This window comes from Rhea pennata, chromosome 6, assembly GCF_028389875.1.
Source record: "Rhea pennata isolate bPtePen1 chromosome 6, bPtePen1.pri, whole genome shotgun sequence".
Classification (NCBI taxonomy): Eukaryota; Metazoa; Chordata; class Aves; order Rheiformes; family Rheidae; genus Rhea; species Rhea pennata.
This window is the reverse complement of record NC_084668.1, coordinates 21,872,552-21,892,159: the sequence shown is the minus strand read 5'-3', so window position 1 is coordinate 21,892,159 and position 19,608 is coordinate 21,872,552. Positions and strand designations below refer to the sequence as shown.

General features: G+C 37.8%; 2 protein-coding genes across 2 annotated transcripts in view; one reads left to right on the top strand and one right to left on the bottom strand.

The window, feature by feature from the left end:
* Positions 1–4,281, top strand: part of LRP2 (LDL receptor related protein 2) — a 125,848-nt gene extending 121,567 nt beyond the window's left edge. The window contains exons 76-79 of the mRNA XM_062578454.1: positions 691–810; positions 902–1,009; positions 2,877–2,948; positions 3,970–4,281. Coding sequence (XP_062434438.1) covers positions 691–810; positions 902–1,009; positions 2,877–2,948; positions 3,970–4,131 — 462 coding nt within the window. The 3' untranslated portion in view covers positions 4,132–4,281. The remainder of the gene's footprint in view (positions 1–690; positions 811–901; positions 1,010–2,876; positions 2,949–3,969) is intronic.
* Positions 4,282–7,768: 3,487 nt separating this feature from the next.
* LOC134142128 (retinol dehydrogenase 7-like) lies at positions 7,769–19,330 on the bottom strand. The gene is made up of 6 exons (XM_062578905.1): positions 19,218–19,330; positions 17,438–17,486; positions 12,825–13,155; positions 10,961–11,219; positions 8,510–8,673; positions 7,769–8,019 (listed from the first exon to the last, which is right to left on the bottom strand). The coding sequence occupies exons 1-6, from the start codon at positions 19,328–19,330 to the stop codon at positions 7,769–7,771; spliced, it is 1,167 nt and encodes a 388-aa protein (XP_062434889.1).
* Between the last annotated feature and the right edge of the window lie 278 nt (positions 19,331–19,608).

The window sequence follows — 19,608 nt, the reverse complement described above, 5'->3', positions numbered from 1 at the left end:
GGAAGCAGATCACAGAATATGTTAGAATAATGTGCACCTGCTGCAAAGTCCATTCTGGAAACACCCTCAACTTTTTCGAAATTAAATCACAAACTTAACTGGCAATGAGTTAATATAAAATAAAATGGCCAGTGAAGAAGATAAGCCCATGATATACACGTGTGACGTTTTTCTAGACAAAGAAACACATTCATTGTTAAAACTAAATGCTTTTGTGATGAGACAATCATATGAACATTTCAGTGAACACTGGCAAATAGCCTTAGGATTGAATGTTACCTCAGATCTTTTTCATGCATAAAAAACTTTATGGTACTTTCCATTTTCTGGCCTAATGTTGACATATACTGAAGTCTAAGTGGTACTTTTGTTTCCATTGCTAACAACAGTCAGGTCTGGATACAGGCTAGTTCTACCTAAGCAGTGTTAATTCTACAGAATCTCCCTTTGTATTCTTACTATGAACAAAAAATTGTACAGTTCACTGGGAAAGAATTTAAAGGGTTTTGCATATTGTTTTATTGTTTGTTAGATTTTGCATAAGTATGTGAAAGTAAACACGTATTGTCTCCTGAAATGAAGAATTAGACTAGAAAGCTATTCCTGGGAATATGGAGGTGTTTACTAAATTGTAATTTTTAGCTTTTTTTTCTTTCTTTTTTTTTTTTTTTTTTTTCCCTCCCTTCGCAGAATGAAAACTTTGCAGTGGAGTCAGGGAAACAGCCAATCACATTTGAAAATCCGATGTATGCAACTAGAGATAGTGGAGCCAGTGGAGCAAGTGCTGCTACAGTGGCTCGACCAACACATGTAAGAGAAACCAGGGTTTGTTTTTTACCTTTCCTTTTCCTTACAACCTTACATTCCTTCTTTGCAACTGATTTTTCTTCTTCTCCTGCAGGTAACAGCAGCTGGTAGTGAGGAAAATGAAAATTTTGAAAATCCTGTGTATGCCTCTGTAATATCTGCTAGTCCGAAGGAACCTTCTCAGAGTTCAGATGTACCTCAGGTAATATGATAATACTTAAAATTTTTCAGAAGAGTGTTAGTTAATTATTTGTTTTGTTGGTGTGTATGTCTGAAATGCTGTAGAGCAGCCTTATTTGTTTGTGTTCCAGATCAGGAAAGTTGAATTATTAGGGAAGCTGCAATATGACTTTACTTCTCTTTAAATAATGGCTGGTAATCTGCCTCAAGTCTAACTGGGCCATGCTTAAGGTTTGTAAGAGCTGGTCAGGAAGAGTTGTTTTGATGAGATAAGAAGGGAGAGCAAGCACAGAATGGGTCAGGGCACACTGTAAGCGTATATAGGGATTCAAATGTGTCTTCTGCCTGGATCACCCAAAGATTCTGAAGAGATTAGAGTGGAGCAGAAGGTTTTCTTTCACTATTTAAGGTGCTTCATTTTGAGGGCAAGTATTAAGTCTGAAAATTATAATTGCTCCCCAGTGGAATGATTGTAACTGAGGGTTTACTTTGACTCAAGGTATATGATACTTTTAACAAACATTCGTATAGCCCTAATGAATTGTATTTTAATAGAAGCAGCAGAATATAATATATTTTTTGTAAAATATGAAAAAAAAGAGAGAAACTATATTTTGGTTTAAAACAGTGAAAACCCCTTTCTTTTTGGTAATGAAAATTCAAATAAGACATTTAGTCCAAGCATAAAGTCATCATTTTTTTCCCTTCTATTTGTAATTTTTCAATATTTAGAACTGCTAGCAGGTCCTTTTAGGGCATTTGTTCTATGTATTGTTACAGGATATTTTAACAATTAAGTTAAAAATATTGCCTCATCTAGACTATTTGTGTGATTCATGGAAGATACATTTTTTGTATCTGTATATCCATCTGAATGATCTGACAGTGGCTTGTTTGCAGGACTGCATTTTCACATACATCACCCACTGAAATAGCACCTCTGATGAGTTTTGAAATATTAGCTCTCATCAACCTGTCACTGTACCACTATCTCCCTCAGTAATTTCTCTTGTGTTGTGTTCAAGACAGCTTTTTTCTTCTTTGACCTGTTTGTATAATGATAGGCTTTCATGAATAAATACGGTCACTTTTATTGGCTTTTGACCTAGCCTTTTGGTACTACTTAAATAACCATAACTGGTTGTCTACCAGAGAGGAAAGTTGGGTCCTATGCTTAACCGTTACTGATGTATATTGGCCTACCCTGGACACATTATATGACCACTTTCTTTCCTTCCTACCCTCTGTCTTTTTTAAAATGTATATTTTTGGGGGAAGATGCCTTGAATAATGGAGCCCTCATTTCTCATGAAGTCTTGATATTCTTACGAATAAATAAAGGCTATAAACAGTAAAAGATAAAATAGTTTAAATGAGAGATAATTTGAATGACATGGCACAGTGTTTAAATAGGTAATCTGGAAAAACTCATATAGGATGGCTTAAAGCTTACTTCAATAATTTGATAATAAAAACCTAATTTATTTTCTCCTTTGGCAGAAACATCTTTTGAATAACTTCGTGAGGCTAATTGACTAGTGAAAGAGTAAAAACTGTTTAAAGAATTATGGTATAAACAGTCATTTCAAATATGATTTTGGATTTTCCTATGCTTTTCATGATGAGTCTCAAAAGCAGTTCAAATAAACAACATATCGTTTTTCACCCTAAAGATTGTAAGGGTTCCTAAAACTACAGCAGGCCTTGAAATATTTAAAGGAGCTAACTAATTAGCAGTACAACATAGCAATATGAGAACATCTGTCTGAAACCACTGAGTTAGCACAGAATACAAGTGAAATTGAAAACACTTCCAACAACAGTGCTGTCATTTTGCAGAGAAATGGTGAGAAAAATGTGTAAAGTTTTAATAATTTTTTGTATTTCAGGAATCAAAATGGAGTTTCTTCAAGAGAAAACTGAAACAAAGCACTAATTTTGAAAACCCAATATATGCAGAGGTATTGTTTCGTATTGTATATGTTTTTTCTCAGCCTGTACTGTTCAGCTAATGTACTACTGGACTTTGTTCTTCCTTTCCAAGGATAAAGATTGTGGATAGATTCTGCTCCTAAGCCTAGGTCAAGATGGGCCTGAGGTAGTTACCAAGTCCCAGGCAGTGTGGTGCACTCAGCAGGTGCCCACCTCAGGAAGCCCTGCTGCATTGCCCACCTCAGTTTTCCCAGCCCAAGCACTGGATCTCAGATGTTGCTTTCAGCTTGCTGGTGCAGTCTGGTATGGCTCAGGGTCCCAGGGCAAGTGAGAGGCTCTTGTATTGCAACTGAGAGTAAAATGTCTTAGTAGTGCTTCTCAGTTGTTACTTCAGCACTTCACAAGAATTTAACAGCTCTACATATGGCAGCACTTTTTTTTTTTCCATCCAGCCCAGCCCATGAGTTGGTTCTTTTAAGACAGTACGTCAGCTGGTGGTGTGTGTGCTATAGAAGAATTCTCCCATGGCCAAGTATGAAGTTCCTGGGTTCTTCTACTCACTTGAAAAAGGTTGGATTAATTGGCTCATCTTAAAAATTTCCAAAGTACCTAATGACTGAAGAACCCTAGTCTCACAGTCATATGACAAATAGTAGCTACCTCTTGCAGAGACTGAGGTTTCTATTGCTTGAACAAGATGAGAGGGAGAAAGTTTGTAAGCCAAAGTTTATTTTCCCAGTACTAATGGTTTTAACTGCTCACAAACCAAACCAGCTACCACTGTTACCCACACTCATATACTTGCATGTAGACCTATGAAGTTACTCCTGACATGAAACATTAAAATGAAAGTTGCTGCATGCAGAGTAAGTTTGCAGTAATGTATTTTCTCAGCTGTGCTGAGGTGGAATTAGCATTTAAGTGTTGATTTGCAGAAGTAAGGTATACATTACACTTCAGCAAAATATTTGAATATTTATTCAGCACTTCTAAAAGTTAAGGCTGGGTATTTTGTACATTAGAAGGTAAGTCTGAATTTTATTGTTTCAGATGGAAAAGGAACAGCAGCAGGACACAGAAAACGTTTCTACCCCTTCTTCTTCACTGCCTCCTAAGATTACCCTGAAGAGAGACCAAGCATTAGCTTACACAGCAACAGAGGATACGTTTAAAGATACCGCCAATCTTGTTAAAGAGGACTCTGTTGTATAAGTAGGTAACTGATTTAGGGAAAAATTAGACACATCCATTTGCACATATATTTTTTATAACAGAAGAAGGTTCACATTCAAATGCTTTATAAAAATATATACACCTTTCAGCCAGTGGCTGGAGATGTATGTTGAAACTATGCCTTGTTTTTTTTTTCTTTTGGTTTGTTTTTTTTGCAAATGCCAACTGCTATTTTTATGAACAATTATCATGATGTACTATATGTATATCTTTGCACTGAAGCTGTCTGAAAGTAATGTATATTGTACATGTGTAAATTTTTGAAAGATTATCTTGTTGATACTGCTAGTAGAAATCTGTATGGAATTGGGTGCATCTTTAGAGATGAATTCATTATATAAATGCTTAAACTAAAAAAAAACAAGGCAAATATAGGAATGTAACAGATATGCAGGATCTTTAGAATGTATATTTATAACAGCACCTTCAAACACTTGCACTGGTGCATCTCTACACCTATTTTATGTACTACTGTATGTAAAAATGGGTGTGTCTGTTTATCTTGTGTTAAGCAAAAGTTGGAAAAGTCTTAGTTATGCTGAATAGTTACCTGTGCAAAACATTGTTCTTGTAATATTTTGTCTGACTGAGATAGAATCATTTCCTCTCAATCTGTAAGACATCTACTTTTCTTCTAGGTTCCAATTAAAATATTCCATTAATAGTGTTCTTAAGAAGATCTGATATATTTAGATTTTAGTGCCATGAGTAATTTCATACATAATTTAATGAGAATTTCTCCTGCTCGTTAATGGAATAGCTCTGTTGTTGGCTGGAGTCTCTGGAAGTAGTTTGTACTTTTAAATGAAATAGCTAGATTTCTATAATGCCTTATTTCCAAACAGCAAAATACAGAGATATTGGTTCATTTAAGAAGTGATTCAGGTTTTTTAATGTGAAAATTTAATTTTATTGACTATTTATTTCCTGAGGTGGACATTAATAGAAAGGGAAACAGTTTTTACTGATGCAGTCTTCATACTTACCTGGTTATTTCCGTAACCTTCTGTCAGAATGTACTGTATGTCTTACTAGCTTTTCTGTTAATTAGCCAAAGTAGTTTCCACAACATGAACCATTCAAGGAGAGTCTGAGTACCACTTCAGGAACAATGTTATTCAGCATTCCTGGCTAGCTACTCATATATTTTAAAGATTTCTAAATTTCTAATCATTAAGACTTCTGCTACTTGATTGTTTTATACTCAAGTTCTCAAAATACATACTGTTTCTATTAGAAAACTTGTAATTACTTTGCAACATACTTTGATTAGAAAAGACAACTGGAAAATGATGCTGCTGAATAAATCTAATAAAGGTATTATTTTATCATATTCTAATTCCATATTTTTTTGTATCTAGGCACTATGCACTTCTGTCATTCAGTGTGGAGACTGTGGTGCACTCAGAGGAAAAAAACAGTACTTTAGATAAAGTCAAATAAGAATAGTGTTTACTGCTTCACACAACTTTGTGAAGTAGTTGAGGTAATGTAACTGCAGTTTTATCACTGTAAGTGTGAAAACTTTGCACACATTAAATAAACCAGCCCTTGAGGCAGGAAGTTATTAGTAGTGATTATAGAAAACTTTGAGATAGTCCGAACTTAATCGATCAAAATCTTAGTTTGATAAGCTTTTGTGTCTCAGTGCTTTAATTTAGGAAATTTCTTAGAACCTGAGACACAGCATACTCTGTAAGGCTATGAGGAAGGATTTCTTTTAAAAGAAGCAGGATGCTGTTCTTATGGAAATAGTTCACAATCCTTCAACAATTTTAAAGAGAAAAGGTAGAGGGCTAACATTTCTGAAAGACTTGCATCAAGTTGCAAACCACAAAAAAATGACAATATCAGTTTTGTAAATCGTTTTAGACAGAAAGGTTGGGACCTAGTTTTGCTGAAAATTGCTAAAATGCATTGGCTATATAGCAAAGAGATTTATTTCCTCAAAAGAATTAACTTTTCAGATGTAAAAGAAAACTGTCCCTAGGATACTGCATAGTTAGGTAGTATGTCGAGTAGAGTATGCATAACATACCTGATGGCAAAGAATCCCTAAGCTTTAACTGGGCCTTTTCCTCTCACAAGTGTACCACAGTGTATCCTTCTCAGTATGTAAAATTTAAGTTTTGATACTCTGTTCAACAGGAGCTTTAGATTTTTTCCTTGACTTCATTCCCCAGTTCTATTCCTTTCTCCTTATGAAGCCAATCACTGGTTGCATTCTTGAATTTTGGACTCTTTCTGTTGTTTGAAAGAAGGCCTATTTTTCGAGATTTTAGCAGTTCTTTGTGCTCTGCCACTATAGGGCTGATAAATTATAAAGTTTTTTCATTTATAATCTCTCTACAGCAGTCAGGCGAGGGAGGACTATAACTGTACAGATATTTATGATGAAATAGAATGAATTTTGTTTTTCAAACCCATATAGTATAGAATAAAACCTTAGTGAAATACTTAAACGGTACTTTACCACTTTTACGTTCTCTCCCCTTTTTGAACATGTGCATATAGACACACACAGTGATGAAACTCCTTTTCTTGCATTTGGAGTTATGACCTGCACATGGTATTTTTGTAAGCTAAAATGAATTGCACATTAATGATTAATCACCGAGACAAATCTTCAGCAAATAAAACCTTTACCCCTTCAATTTTCGTATCGCCAGGAACACCAGTATGTCAGCCTCTGATCAGTAGCTTAACAGAAAGAAAGAGCTTACAAGAAGCACAATAACCTCAGTTGGCATTTTACCATTCTGAACAGACTGTTTGTACAGTCAAACTAATCAGCTGTAAAATACACTAAGTGACCTGTTTCATCTAATGGGTGAAATAATCATGCTTTTAACTTGCAGAGCACATCAAGGACAGAAGAAATATTAAAAATAGTACAAATTTACATCTTTATCAAACTAAACTAATATTAGGAAAATGTTAATATGTAAATACTACTTTATTTGCATAGTAATAGAATACAATTTAGTTTTGATTTTCCCTGAAATTGCACATCTTTAAAATAGCTTGTCACACCTTTATTCTGTTGAAGAATCAGGTGATTAGATGTGGTCAAATACTGCAACAGTAGTTTTCTGAGTATGTTGTGAGAGCTGGGCTTTGTTATTATTTGATGTCTTGTATTCAGAAGCTTGTGAAGCTTAGCAACTCCTTGATAAAATGGAATGAACAAACACCATGAAACAGGTGAAAAGACTTGAGGAAATACGTCCTGTAAGAGGACGTATGTAAGAGCAGTGCTGTATTTTGAATTGACTAACAACGTGTATGTTCATGAAGTCTACTTGAAAAACTATTGTTTTTTTTTTCCTTTTAACCAAGAAAAAGATCACTAAATGGTTTATTGGGTGAATAGTATTAACGAGCATTGTAGCTAAATATTGTATGAATGTATATACACATACAAAATTGATTAGTGCTTAGGAGAATGAAAAAAGACCTTGTAACATGTCGCCCAACTCGGAAAGTCCAGGGAAAAAAGTGAGAATCAAAATGTTTTCTTAAGGGAATTTAAGTAGTCTAGTTAGTGGTAAAGAAGAAGACATCTGGTTTTGGGAGGAATAACAGTTATTCCCATGGAGTTTACACTAGTTTAATACTAAATTTTAATTAGAACTCTAGGAACTGATTTGCCACTAGCTGCTGGAGTTGGAAAGATCATACACAGCAGCATGTCAGATAAACAGGTTGGTGCATAAGAGAGAAAAAGCCAAAAGAACTTTGCATCCCATCCAGCTCTGTATCGCGTTCTGGGGTACTTTGCTATCAGGGCATGTTCCATGCATTTCATGACCTTAGAAAGATCAGAGTCACACAGTCTTCTCACTGATAATCTTTGAGCTTTTATATCTGTAAAGAAGAAAATAAATCTGAAAGCATTTATGTAACATTCTCTGATAAAAGATTCTTTATATTCAAAGGTATGGCTGCAGCTTCTGTAGATGTATTCAGGCTTGCTTTAAACTATTGGATCAAGTGAGAGCAGTGTAGCTACAGCAGAGCAGAGACCAGCAAGGGCTGCAGAACAGTCAAGAACCAGGTAAAGAGAAACCTCCCTAGCCCGTATTGTAGGCTAGATGTTGCCTACTGTAACAACAGCGCAATACAGCACAACTTTTCAGAAATCAGTGAGCCATAACCTTAGAAATATGAATGTAACAATTAATTTCTCTTTGGGCATTTTACCTCTAAGTATGTAAAGACTAAGAATGGTACCAAGACATCACATCTCATTGATCTTATAGGGGAATTAGTAGCATAGGCCTTAGCTAACATACATGTATTCCAGAAGAGTCATCAAATGTTTATTAAGTCCAGCAAATGTTCTTTTGGTACTTACATTCAACAAAGTATTTTTCTCCATAGGCATCTCTGATCTCAGGAGTCAGTCTGTTCCAAAGTCTTAAGAGGTCTCTCTCAATGATATCTGAACTAGCTGCTCCTGCCTTAAAGAAACCATGCTCAATAATGCTTACTTTCACTCCAAAATGCTGAATCTCTATCCTAGAAAAAAAAAAAAACCCAACTGATAACCATCCAATATTGGCGTAACTATTAAACGCAAGTAGAAAGTGTCACATCAATGAATATTTGAGAACTTCATTTTTATCTTCTTATGTCATGATAATTTTATTCTGCCAATCACTGTAAAAAAGTAGCATGGAAGTAAATCTGAGAAATAAGGCAGTCTCAGGTAGATTCACAGGTATTCTGTGTGATTTATTTTGGACTGGTGCAAAGGATGCAACAGCCAACTCCATCTCGACTATCTATTGCCAAACTGAAACTTTTAACATTTCAAATACTGCTGTATCATTCTAGCTACCCATGGTTTACAAACAGGTTATAAAGAGCCTAGAAACAAGTGTAAGTGAGCAAAATTATTCAATCGGATTAGAACTCTATACTCCATTGTATGTTTAAATGATTACAGTTAAACTGTTAAATGCTGCTGCAATTTGCAACCAATTTTTCTAGTCCTTATGAAGACATAACTTATCTAGCTAGGCCTCAGCTACCACAATGCAGTGCAACACAACTGTGAAGGCTGCTCAGTATACCTTTCTGAAGTTAGGATGGTCTAATTGCTGCTTGTGGTCACCCACCTCAGACTGTTATGGAACATTAGAGTAAAATAAAGTGGGTCATAAACTGGCAATAGAGCAGATGGGGAATATTTTTGGCATAGGCACTTCAGAGTTCTGTTGTAAGCACACAGATTTGTTTTAGCTTGAGCTGGTTTTGGAGAAGTCCCTACAGGTATTTTTGGTATTGTGTAGAGAAATGATGTATAGGGCACATAGAATAATTATAAAACTTTATTAAATGGTAAGAAAGAGTGCTCTATTACTTAACCTCATGTGAAGATATAAAACTTTCTGCTTACCATAGCTCTGCAAAAATACATTTTTAAGAGGAGATTTAAATCTAACAGCAGCAGGATCTTGGACCTATAGTAGTGGAAAGCAAACTGAAATGCCAACCCTGCACAAATACGTTTAGCAGTGCATGTGGTGAGACAAAAGCCAACCATTGCTGGATTTCTGCATGAACATGTCTAGCAAATTAATAGACTGTAGGGTGGATAATGTAAGAGCATCATGGCTAAGGCAACTGCAGGCCAAGTGCAAAGTGGCTGGTTATGTCTGGATCAGACTTGGAACTGACTCAGTAGGAAGACATCTGCAAAATGAGACCAGAGTGACTGGATATCTTAGAGTTAGTTTCAGAACCAATTCAACAGGGACAAGCCATCTGAGAAATGGAGGAAGTACAGAAAGCCCTCACTGAGTTTTGGGGGAATAAAAAGATAACTCAAAGGCTACAGGATGAGATCAACAGAAGAGGATAAACACTGAAGATCCCAGAGTCTGAGAATCCGTCCCCTGCTGATAGTCAAACATCTTCTCCAACCCATCTCAACATGATTGGTACCCCTGGTCCCCTGTGCCATGATTGTGGACTGCAAGAGCCAGTAAAGAGGCCTTGCAGACCTTAGCAGGTTGAGAGAACTCAGGAATCTGAGAGTGTTTGTCATAACCATAACACTATGCTGCTAATAATTACCATGATTTTATGCTGCTAAGTTTATTATGGTTATCCACTGCCAGTTACCATAGTTAACTGTAGTCACATACTGCCAAATTTAAACAAACATAACTGACATAATTATATCTGCTGTTGCCATGCTTGAGCTGTTACAGTCAATATAAGCCATTTAAGATCACTACATGTATGTTTCACATAGTACAGTTTCTTTCCTCCTCACTAACAATGTTGAGCAACAGAGACATTATTTTACTTTGTTATTTCTGTGTTTTAGAAATGGAACTCAACTAGTGAGATGTATGTACATGCACATTTCTCTAACACTTACACAACAATGCAACATGTCCAGGATCCTCCTGCCTCATGTATATATGTCTGAAAGTCTAATATTTATTAAGCAGCATGAAAATAGTAAGTACAACTTGCCCAGGAAGCCATGGATGTTTGTCCAGGCTACGCTGTTGATTCACTTGTATGTATGCCGTGGGTTTGTGTGTCCCATGGCAGCATGCTAGCCATTTGTCCAGAATACACAAACATTTCCCAGTGCAGTTTCCCAGTTGTTCTGTTCATGTTCCTGGAGATAGAAATCCCAAAGAGATGACCAACATCGTTGCCTTTTTATTTCCTCCTTTAGGCAAGATTTCCAGAAAGAAAAAGAAAGAAGCAAACATACAGTCACCCTCCTTCAAAGTATTTGGAATACATTCTTGAATTCACACACACATATCTAACAACTCACCGTAAAATGTCAGAAAAAGCTTCCATTCCCCACTTGGACAGGTTGTAGCCACCTCCTACAAATGCCATAAGACCTTCAGCATTGATTAGATTGACTATTCTTCCCTCAGCTTTTTTCAGAAGTGGTAGAAGCTTGAGTGTAATTTCAATCAATCCTATTAGACCGACATCTAGAACTGACTGGAAATCTTCTATCCTCAGCCAGTCAGTGGGTGCCACAGGTGTTGTTCCTTCAGCATTGTTCACCAGGCCAAAAAGCCCTAAAAGGAGTCCAAAACCATTTCTTTCAGTACGTGGCAATATCGTATCTGCTGAATAGGATTTCATACGTAGCATTACGAATCAAGCACATACATACTCCGTGAAAACTTCAGTGAGATTAATACAGCTGACTGGGATTTGCTTCTAAGTTTCTAGTTCTACACTGTACACCTGGCAAATTTTATTGAAGGCCTTATGTAATGACTCTAAATGAGAGTTGTTAAAGTATTAAAGAAAAATTATTTCAGGTGGAGTGATGGGCCATTATATTGGGCTCTACTATCCCAATCTGCTAAAGTATATGGGCTCTTACTATGCATATTTTCTATGTGAAAATCAAATAATACACGTAGAAGCAAAGAAACTGAATACTTTTATGAGTTGCAGTCTAAAGTCTAAACTGGACATGCAGAATTAGTCAATACTTCTAAAAATATTAGCTTAACTCAGTACAGCGATAATACAGCTTTACTACCTTATAAATTACTTGGGGAGGTTTAGATAAATAGTGACCCTTCTAAGAGTTTGCTGAGAACAGCCTGTCCCTAGAGGGAGGGGCTGAAGGTTCAGGGCTTAGTCTTCCTGAAGATTGTTAGGAAGAAGATGTGAAGGAGAGAGTGTTAGCGGTGGTTACCTGAATTGAGAAGATACCACTTCCTACAAATTGAAAGCAGAAGCCCACTTGAAGTAAAGCTTCTGAAGAGGTAAGTTCTAATAATTATTTTATCCTTGCCTGGGGCTTGCATGAAGAGGCCAAAAAATGTTTTATAAGCTTTGAGAAAAAAAGCCTATTGGTGCAAGATACTGTTTTGCTGTTTTAAGTAATTAATTAGTTAACCAGCTTATTGAGTATTTAGTACAGCTGTTCATTACATTAGGTAGCTGCAGTGTTGTGGCTGCTTTGGCTGCACTTAACAATGCCTACTCTGAGCTAGGGGTGCTGAAAAAGAAAGGCATATATTGTCACAACTGAATGTGTTTATGATGCCCTTATTTACCTTTTATTACACTTTACATTAAAAAACCACACTTAAGTTATGTTTTTAACCCCACTCATAAATAATGAAGGACAAACTCTTCCTCTTTGATTGAAGTATATGAGAGCAGTATTGAGAACTACCTCTATAACAACTCAAAGAAATCTGACTGAAATAACAACTCTTTAATTGTTACAGTCAGTGCAATTGTTGTTGTGTGCATTGCAAAAATTGGACTTGTTTAGTTCTGCAAATACACCCCCTTCCCCTTCCTAAAGGAGGAATAAATGCAATTTTCTATTGGTTGGCTGGTTTTATTATCAAGGGAGTTCTTTGGGGTACCATTAAGCACCCTCTCCCGGGTGAAGTTCTTAAACTACAGCAGAAAAAGCCTGAAAAACACATGTGGTAGTGATCTGGTTTGAACAACTAGGTTTTTAGGCAATCGGTTGGTAAAAGTGAGGCCAAAAGCATTGCTGGAGATGGTCTTTTTGAACTATTATGGAGAGTCTGTCTCGAATGAACATGCTTCCTCAGTAAGAGGAGCCCTCCTCTGCAGAACTCCTAGCCATGGTACATTTGGTTATACTGAAGCATTTTTTCATGGGCGCTGACCTTATCACTTACCTTTTCCAGCAGTCTCTTCTGTCACAAATAGCACGGCCCTGGAAATGCTGCTGGAGTCAGCTAAGTTCAGGTTCACTGTCCTCAGTGAGAGTGAGCAGCAGGACTGTAGGTCTTGCCTTCCTTTTTCTGTGACACATGCAGCAATGACATGAAACCCCCTTTTGTCAAGCCATTTAGCCAGTGAGTTTCCAAGCTCAGTGTCACAGCTTGTTATGAAGATGTACTTTCCACTCAGGTCTCTTACTCTGTGACCGTCTCTGATGAGACAGTAAATGATAAGGGAAAGTATGGACACCAAAATTCCTATATGCAGTAAGTCTGTAAGTGAGAGCTATGAGCAAATAGTTAGTGATCTAGAAATACAAGTAAGTAAATGTGCACAGCGAATCCCCCAGCTTTCTTAGACACAACACTGTTTCTGGTTCCAACCTTTCCAGTTTGCTGTAAGGAAGAGTCCCCTCTTCCTTACAGGGTAGAAGCTTTGACATAATGTGATTGGTACCCATGAATAACGCATGCCTCGTCAAAGCCTTCTCTTGACCTCCTTTTCAATAGATTGCTGCTGTTTTCAAGGTTTACTCATCAGTCTTCCTAGTCTACTCCATCCTCTCAGAATCTTTCAGAGTGAAAGAAATTACTGAGTCAGTTCTCACAGTAGTGCCCTCCCCGCTCACCCTTCCCCCCCCCAACTCTGGTGATTATTTATCCTAATACTGGAAAAAGAGGAATTCTTCTGGGAAGAAGGACAATTATTTGATAGTGTTAATAGTGGGTCTACTGACTAATTTCTTGTGTGATTTGTGTTGCATGATGGCAAGCTATTTGCTCTCTGCTCCTTAGGCAAAGGGGACTTTAGGTCAGTGTTGGAGTCTTCTGCTTCCCTCTTTCTGTCCATATTTCCTGTTCAGTGCTGATACACAGTGAAAGAGAATATATAATAGGAGAACTGTGCTTGTATAAATAAATGGGGAAAAGTGCGTAAATGTTGCCCTCAAAAAGAAGCACTGAGGAAACGCAAGATTTCTAAACTCTGGTGGGGAGGTTTGCTACTAGATGCTTGCTACTAGATGCTGCTATTTGCCAAAATTGTTGATAACATAGAATACTTATACATAGAATACTTTATGCTTACTATTTTCATATATATATATATACATATACTTTATACATAGAATAGTTCTCACTAAGCTAAAATCTTCATGATTGATTACTTGGCTTTGATTTGTACTTTTGGCTTGTGCAAGAACTAAACCAAAATAATTACAACCAGGAAGGCTAGTCAGCACTTTCCAGTGTAGCACTTGGACATTCTGCTTAAAAAAAAAAAAAGCTTTTTCAGAGGTGCTAAGGAGTGACTTTAGCTCTGGTTGCCTACATATGTGTCTAGGTGCAGGCATCTGACCTTTAAAATGTGATTGTATTAAAAGAATGAATTGATAACATTAAAACAAAGGGATTAGTAAGAACTTCCAGTATTTAAACGTAATTACAGAGGAAGAGACCTTTCTTTCCTATTCTTCCATAAACTGGAGTATTATAGAGTTTAAGCATTCGTTTGGCTGATAAGTCTGTAACAGCCTGGCTACCTGGGTATTAAAGGAAGCCTAGCGTATTAGGCCTGGTTGCTAGAGCCTTTCTTGTGTTTTTGTTCTTACTGAGTTGTTGGAGTGATTTGGATTTACTCTGATTTTCAATTTCACTATCATCTACACAAGCAGGAATGACTTTACGGACATAGTCTTAGAATCTGATAGTGAATTAATGTTAGACTCTAATGAAATTAGTCCAAGTTGATACACAACATTCATACCCACCTAATGATCTTGTTTTACGCATTTGGATGTCTAGATAGCCATGGGTATGGATATATGAGCTACTGGTTAACTTTATCTAGTTTTAACTGTTTCTATATTTGCTTAATGTTTTAAGAGTTTGCTTTCCCTTCCAGTGCAATTCATAGAAAGGCTCCCACTGAATTTTTAGAGTGTTAGATTTGTCCCTGAGCTGCACCGCCTTTGAGCAACCTATCTCCATGCTGTGTCAAGGCTAACGTAATTGGCCCTCTTGTTCAGATACTTTATCTGGATACTTGGCTTTTTTTTACCGTGAATATGCCTGTTAAGTCTGACAAAAGGTTGCAGTATTCCTGAACGTGTGCACTTTAGAACCAGCTTCATAATGTTTCACTGAGCTGAAGACTTTTATTTTCTGAGAGGACTTGTGTATGCTCTGATAAAGTGCCATTACAACAGCTGTTAAAGGGCTCTGGCTATTTCAAGCTTCAGTCCTATAAAATACAGTCTGAGAATGGGATATTGCAGTAGCCAGTATAGGTACCTCAATCCATTTGCAAAGACATGACCAGCAATGGCATTTCCTGTGACTGTTGATTTAGAATTTGGAGCTGAGCTAGACACAGAGAGAGAAGCTGCTACTAGCAGGCTCTTTTAACCTCACATCAGTAAATCAAGCAGCTACTCAGCAAGCTAGGGCTGTGATGCATCGTTTTGGGACTTAACTCACCTTTTCCCAATACAAAATAAAATGAGCTGGTTAGAGATTTAGGGGAAAGATTAATCTAATTGGAAAGTGAAGCTGTAAATTACATCTTCCTGCCCTTGGCTGTGCTGTAAGGGGAAAATGGCAGACAGTGAGCTTGCGCTACTGGAGATAAGGTTACATCTGAAACCAGGGCTGAGTGAAAAAACCCTGGAGTGTCTAGTCAGGCTCCCCACTTGGCACTTGTTAGAGAAACAGCCCAGACTGCTCTGGTTAGCATCAGTCTCTGTGTTTCAGTAGCAATGGCTGAAGCTCTGCTGCTTGTCTCTTGCCTATCAGCCCTAGGCTTGTATTCTTAAGCCTTTAATCCCTACCAGTGTAGTTTTCACTGAGAATCCAGTGCTTCTTCTCTAAAAATACATGTAGTTCAGTGCTGGGTACCAAACTGGTTTTTGCTCTGCTGGAGCTGTCTGCAAGTGTTTATTCTGTTAGGCAGTGATGTACCCTCTGAAAGGAGTCCAGGATGAGAACAAAAGGAAATAGTTAATATTTTCTTCCAAGAAAATTGTCTGTGAATTTTTCTACAAATGTGAGATGGTATGCAAGATACGTTATTTGTTGTTTGCCAACTGTGTAAAAGTTAAATTCTCTTCCAGAGGCATATCAGTTCTGAAGTAGCTGTGTTGTGATAAAGTGTTATGTTTCCAGAGAAAAAGTCAGCTTGATATTTAAAGACTTTTGACATAGTTCCATAAATATTGAACTCTGATTATTAGTATAGCTAGTAAATAGCTGAAGGCAAAGTCTACCTTACATTTAAACTTTGATATTCATCTGGCAAATTGAGAATCCTTGGGATGGACCTTGGCTCTTCGTGCTTAGACGAGTGCAATTATAAAAGCAATTGGTTTTAAAGAAAATCAGTGTGACTGCACACTTTCAGATCCTTAGATTAAAATAAAATGCAACACCCCTTGTTTCTCTGTGCTAAGGAAAACCAAAGCACGTAGATCCTATTGGAGGGGAGTGTTACTCTTCAACAAGTTTACTTTAGTGGTTGTGCTAAACACTTCAGCTCAGAGTGAGATTTAGGGTCTGGATATATTTTGATAGATTCTTTTATCCTCACAGGATAGTCAGTGCTCTGTTATAGGTTAGAGTGACCTACCAGCCAAGCTGAGGAAGGACTGCTAGCTAGGGAGTTTAGGGACTGGACTCCTCCTGAAACAGCGTTCATGAAATGGTTATTGGAGGGTTTAGGTTTATCAGAAATGCTCTGGCAGATTCCCTAAAAGCTTTACAGATTCTAAGATGTACAGATTTTAGAAATCTGTCTTCCTGCCAGTGATGCAACCCCCCTGGCTCTTTAGTGGAACATATGAGCAGCCACATCACGTCTCCCATTCTTATGTGAGCTATTCCTGTAGATGTGGGGCTTTGCACTTCAGTCTCAGAAAAAAGGCCCCATTTCTCATCAGCTGTGTAAAAAGGGAAGTGATACTTCAGATAGGTCAGCAGGGATCTTAAGATCTCCATTTAAGTGTTCATTAAAAGAGATATGTATCCAAACTCTCCTACACTGTTCCACAGGGAGATGAAAGCAGAGCCTGGCAAAATAAATGGTGATTGTCTCTTCCCTTGTATTGCTCACACTATGGATTTTCAACCACATCATGATAAAACACAAAGGGCTAAAGTAAAATCCTGTAAACTCTTAGGTGACTGAGCTAGTAAAACGAAATAAAGAAGTCAAGCGAAGAAAGGTTCTGCATGGGAAAGATGTTAGCATTTTATTCAGGGCTCCAGGGCCCTTCAATAAGCAGCAGCTAGTTAAAACCACTCTAGAAAAGAGACTAGCTGTATTCTTGTGTATGCACTTAAACAGGTGCTTAGTTTGTTACCTATACTGCAGATTCATTTAACTGTTACTACACAATACAACATTAGACATGAGCTCCGTTTTATGCTGGTACTCATGTTCTGGGGTGACATCTGCAAGCTCAGTATATTTTCAGGTGCTCAGGAGTTGCCTTTTACAGTTACTTCCAGTGCCAGAATGGAGAAACTGCTTGAGTCAAACTCATAAGCTTGTTCACTAAGATCTGCACAGTGACAGATTTGAGAGAAATCTGACTAAATTCTGTTTGATGGTGCTTTGTGATCCTTGTGCATCAGCTGACAAGCATGGCCTGTTTCCCTGCTGTTGATTATGACTTGTGCTCTGATGCCTCTAGCTTAGCAACTTAATTGGTATTAATTTTACATGTATGCTATGTGCCTACCTACTCTATCTGTATAAGCATTGGTGGCCTATATATAGTAATCTACAGAGCCTGGGGACTGTCAAGGCTCATTAGGGAGAACTGATCTACTCGGCTGGGGAGGACTGATCTGCTCCTTATGTTGAAATTGCCAGAAGTCTTTCCACTGGTTTAAAGGGAATTGGTGCTGTCTTCCACACCCCCACCTTTTTCCCTTGTTTATGGGCAAGTTATTATTGGCATGATTTGATCTTTTTGAGACAAAAGTTGAGGAGACTATACCTTGTGATTGTCAAGTTTTGGGAACTTTTTAATAGTCTAGGTGGCTGCTTCATGATACTTGAAACAAATCAATTGTCTGAGTAACCAAAAAATGTTTTTTAAATAAAAGCTCAAGTTACAACAAACATGCAAATAAAAGCCCTAGAGTTTGCGTTGGAAAAGACTAACATATGACTGGTAAGCTGCTTGTTTGTTTGTTTCCTGGCCCAGATTTTGCTCGGTACTTCTGATTCATCTGCAAATTATGTTTGAGGGTTTTTGTTGTTGTTTTAGATTTGTAAGCAGAACTCCTTTTCCTTATTCTCCTCTGTTCGTAAAACTGCATGGTCCCTGCTCCCAGATGCAGTGGTGCAGGAGGTGGGGAGGCTTGCACAAAGGCAGCTGCCGATAGTGGAATGAATGAATAAGCTTGTTATGAAACTGACTTAAGACTAACTGGATGAGAAGAAAATCTAAACTTAGAAAAACAAGTGGGCTGGAGCAGCCAGAGAGCGAGCTTGGATTTCAGTGATACCATCCAAGACATCAGCAGGGTACTGCTGGAAGTGATCTGGCCCTGTTCAGTTAGTTGACCAGACTGTGGCAATTGCAGCCAGTCCCAGACTGGCAGGTAACCCCTGCTACTCCCCACTAGGAGCTGTAGAGTTCATCCTCCACTTGGTAGACAGCTCTTTCCTTTCCAGTTCCTCTCCCCACTCATTTTAGCGTGGTTCAGGAAATCCCTGCTTCTTTTACCACTTTCTGACAGAGCCCCAGCTCTACTGGGGGCTGTAACAACTCTTGCAGCACTCTCCAGATGATCAGTAGCTATGTGTAACTTGCTGGAGGCTTGAGGTCGGTGTGTGTGCTTTTTAACAGGTGGCTGGCATAGATTTCTTCTCTAGCACAAATACAGCAGACATTCTTGTTAGGGCTGGCTAGTCATGTCTGAATTGATTTGAATGATAATCTAACTCTACAGGTTGGTTGAAGTGACCACAGAACAGCAATCTACAAGCAGGCAAAGCCCTTCCCAGTGGCGTGCTTCTCTGGGGCTAAGGCTAGGTTATCCTGTCAAGTCAAGATTATTATTAACAGCCTGTTATTATTAACTATCTGTTATGATAGGCAGCAATCCTTTGCCACACAAATGTAGGAGAGAAAAATCTAAAAGGAATTTTTCTTTCTCTGTTGCTGGCTTTATTCTCAGGATCTTGCATTTGAATTGTAGAAAATTGCTTCAGAAAGCAGAATGGATTCTACTTAGCATCTCAGAAAATACTGAAACGCGGTATAAGTTTCCTTTCTCACAGAGGTTTCTGACTTGCTGGGAGCATGTTATTTGAGGGGAACATAACAGAAGAGAAATTACGAAAGCAAAATGTGAGCTCCAGATATAGCTTTCTGTTGCAGAGAGCTTGTCATGGGGCAATCTTCCATGTACAGAAGGCAGCACTTGAACGTCTGATTTCCCATTGGGTCCATAGGCGTATTTCATATTGAAATGAAATAATGAAATTTCATAATGAAATCCCCAAGTCCTAGAAAGGACATGGAAAAATGGCCCTGCTTAAAGCACTACACTGGGAAAGGAAATGAGATTCTCAAGTGGAAAACCAAAAACTTAACATTATTCCCGCTGCATAAATGGATGTTTTAAAGCACAATTTTGTATGTTGATTCCAGCAAGCTAACAGAAGTTGGATCTTGTGGATGCGGTTGCTGAGGATGTTCTGACTTACTATCTGACCTTGTGTAAGTCA

Bases quoted from the DNA above. Each gene is read 5' to 3' on its own strand.
- LOC134142128 (XM_062578905.1), bottom strand. From the start codon at position 19,330: ATGGACCCAATGGGAAATCAGACGTTCAAGTGCTGCCTTCTGTACATG. The intron at 17,487-19,217 runs GTAATTTCTCTT...CTGATGCACAAG, and splicing joins GGAGCTCACATTTTGCTTTC to GATCACAAAGCACCATCAAA. The intron at 13,156-17,437 runs GTCACTGTGCAG...ATTTGCTCATAG, and splicing joins GTCAGATTTCTCTCAAATCT to CTCTCACTTACAGACTTACT.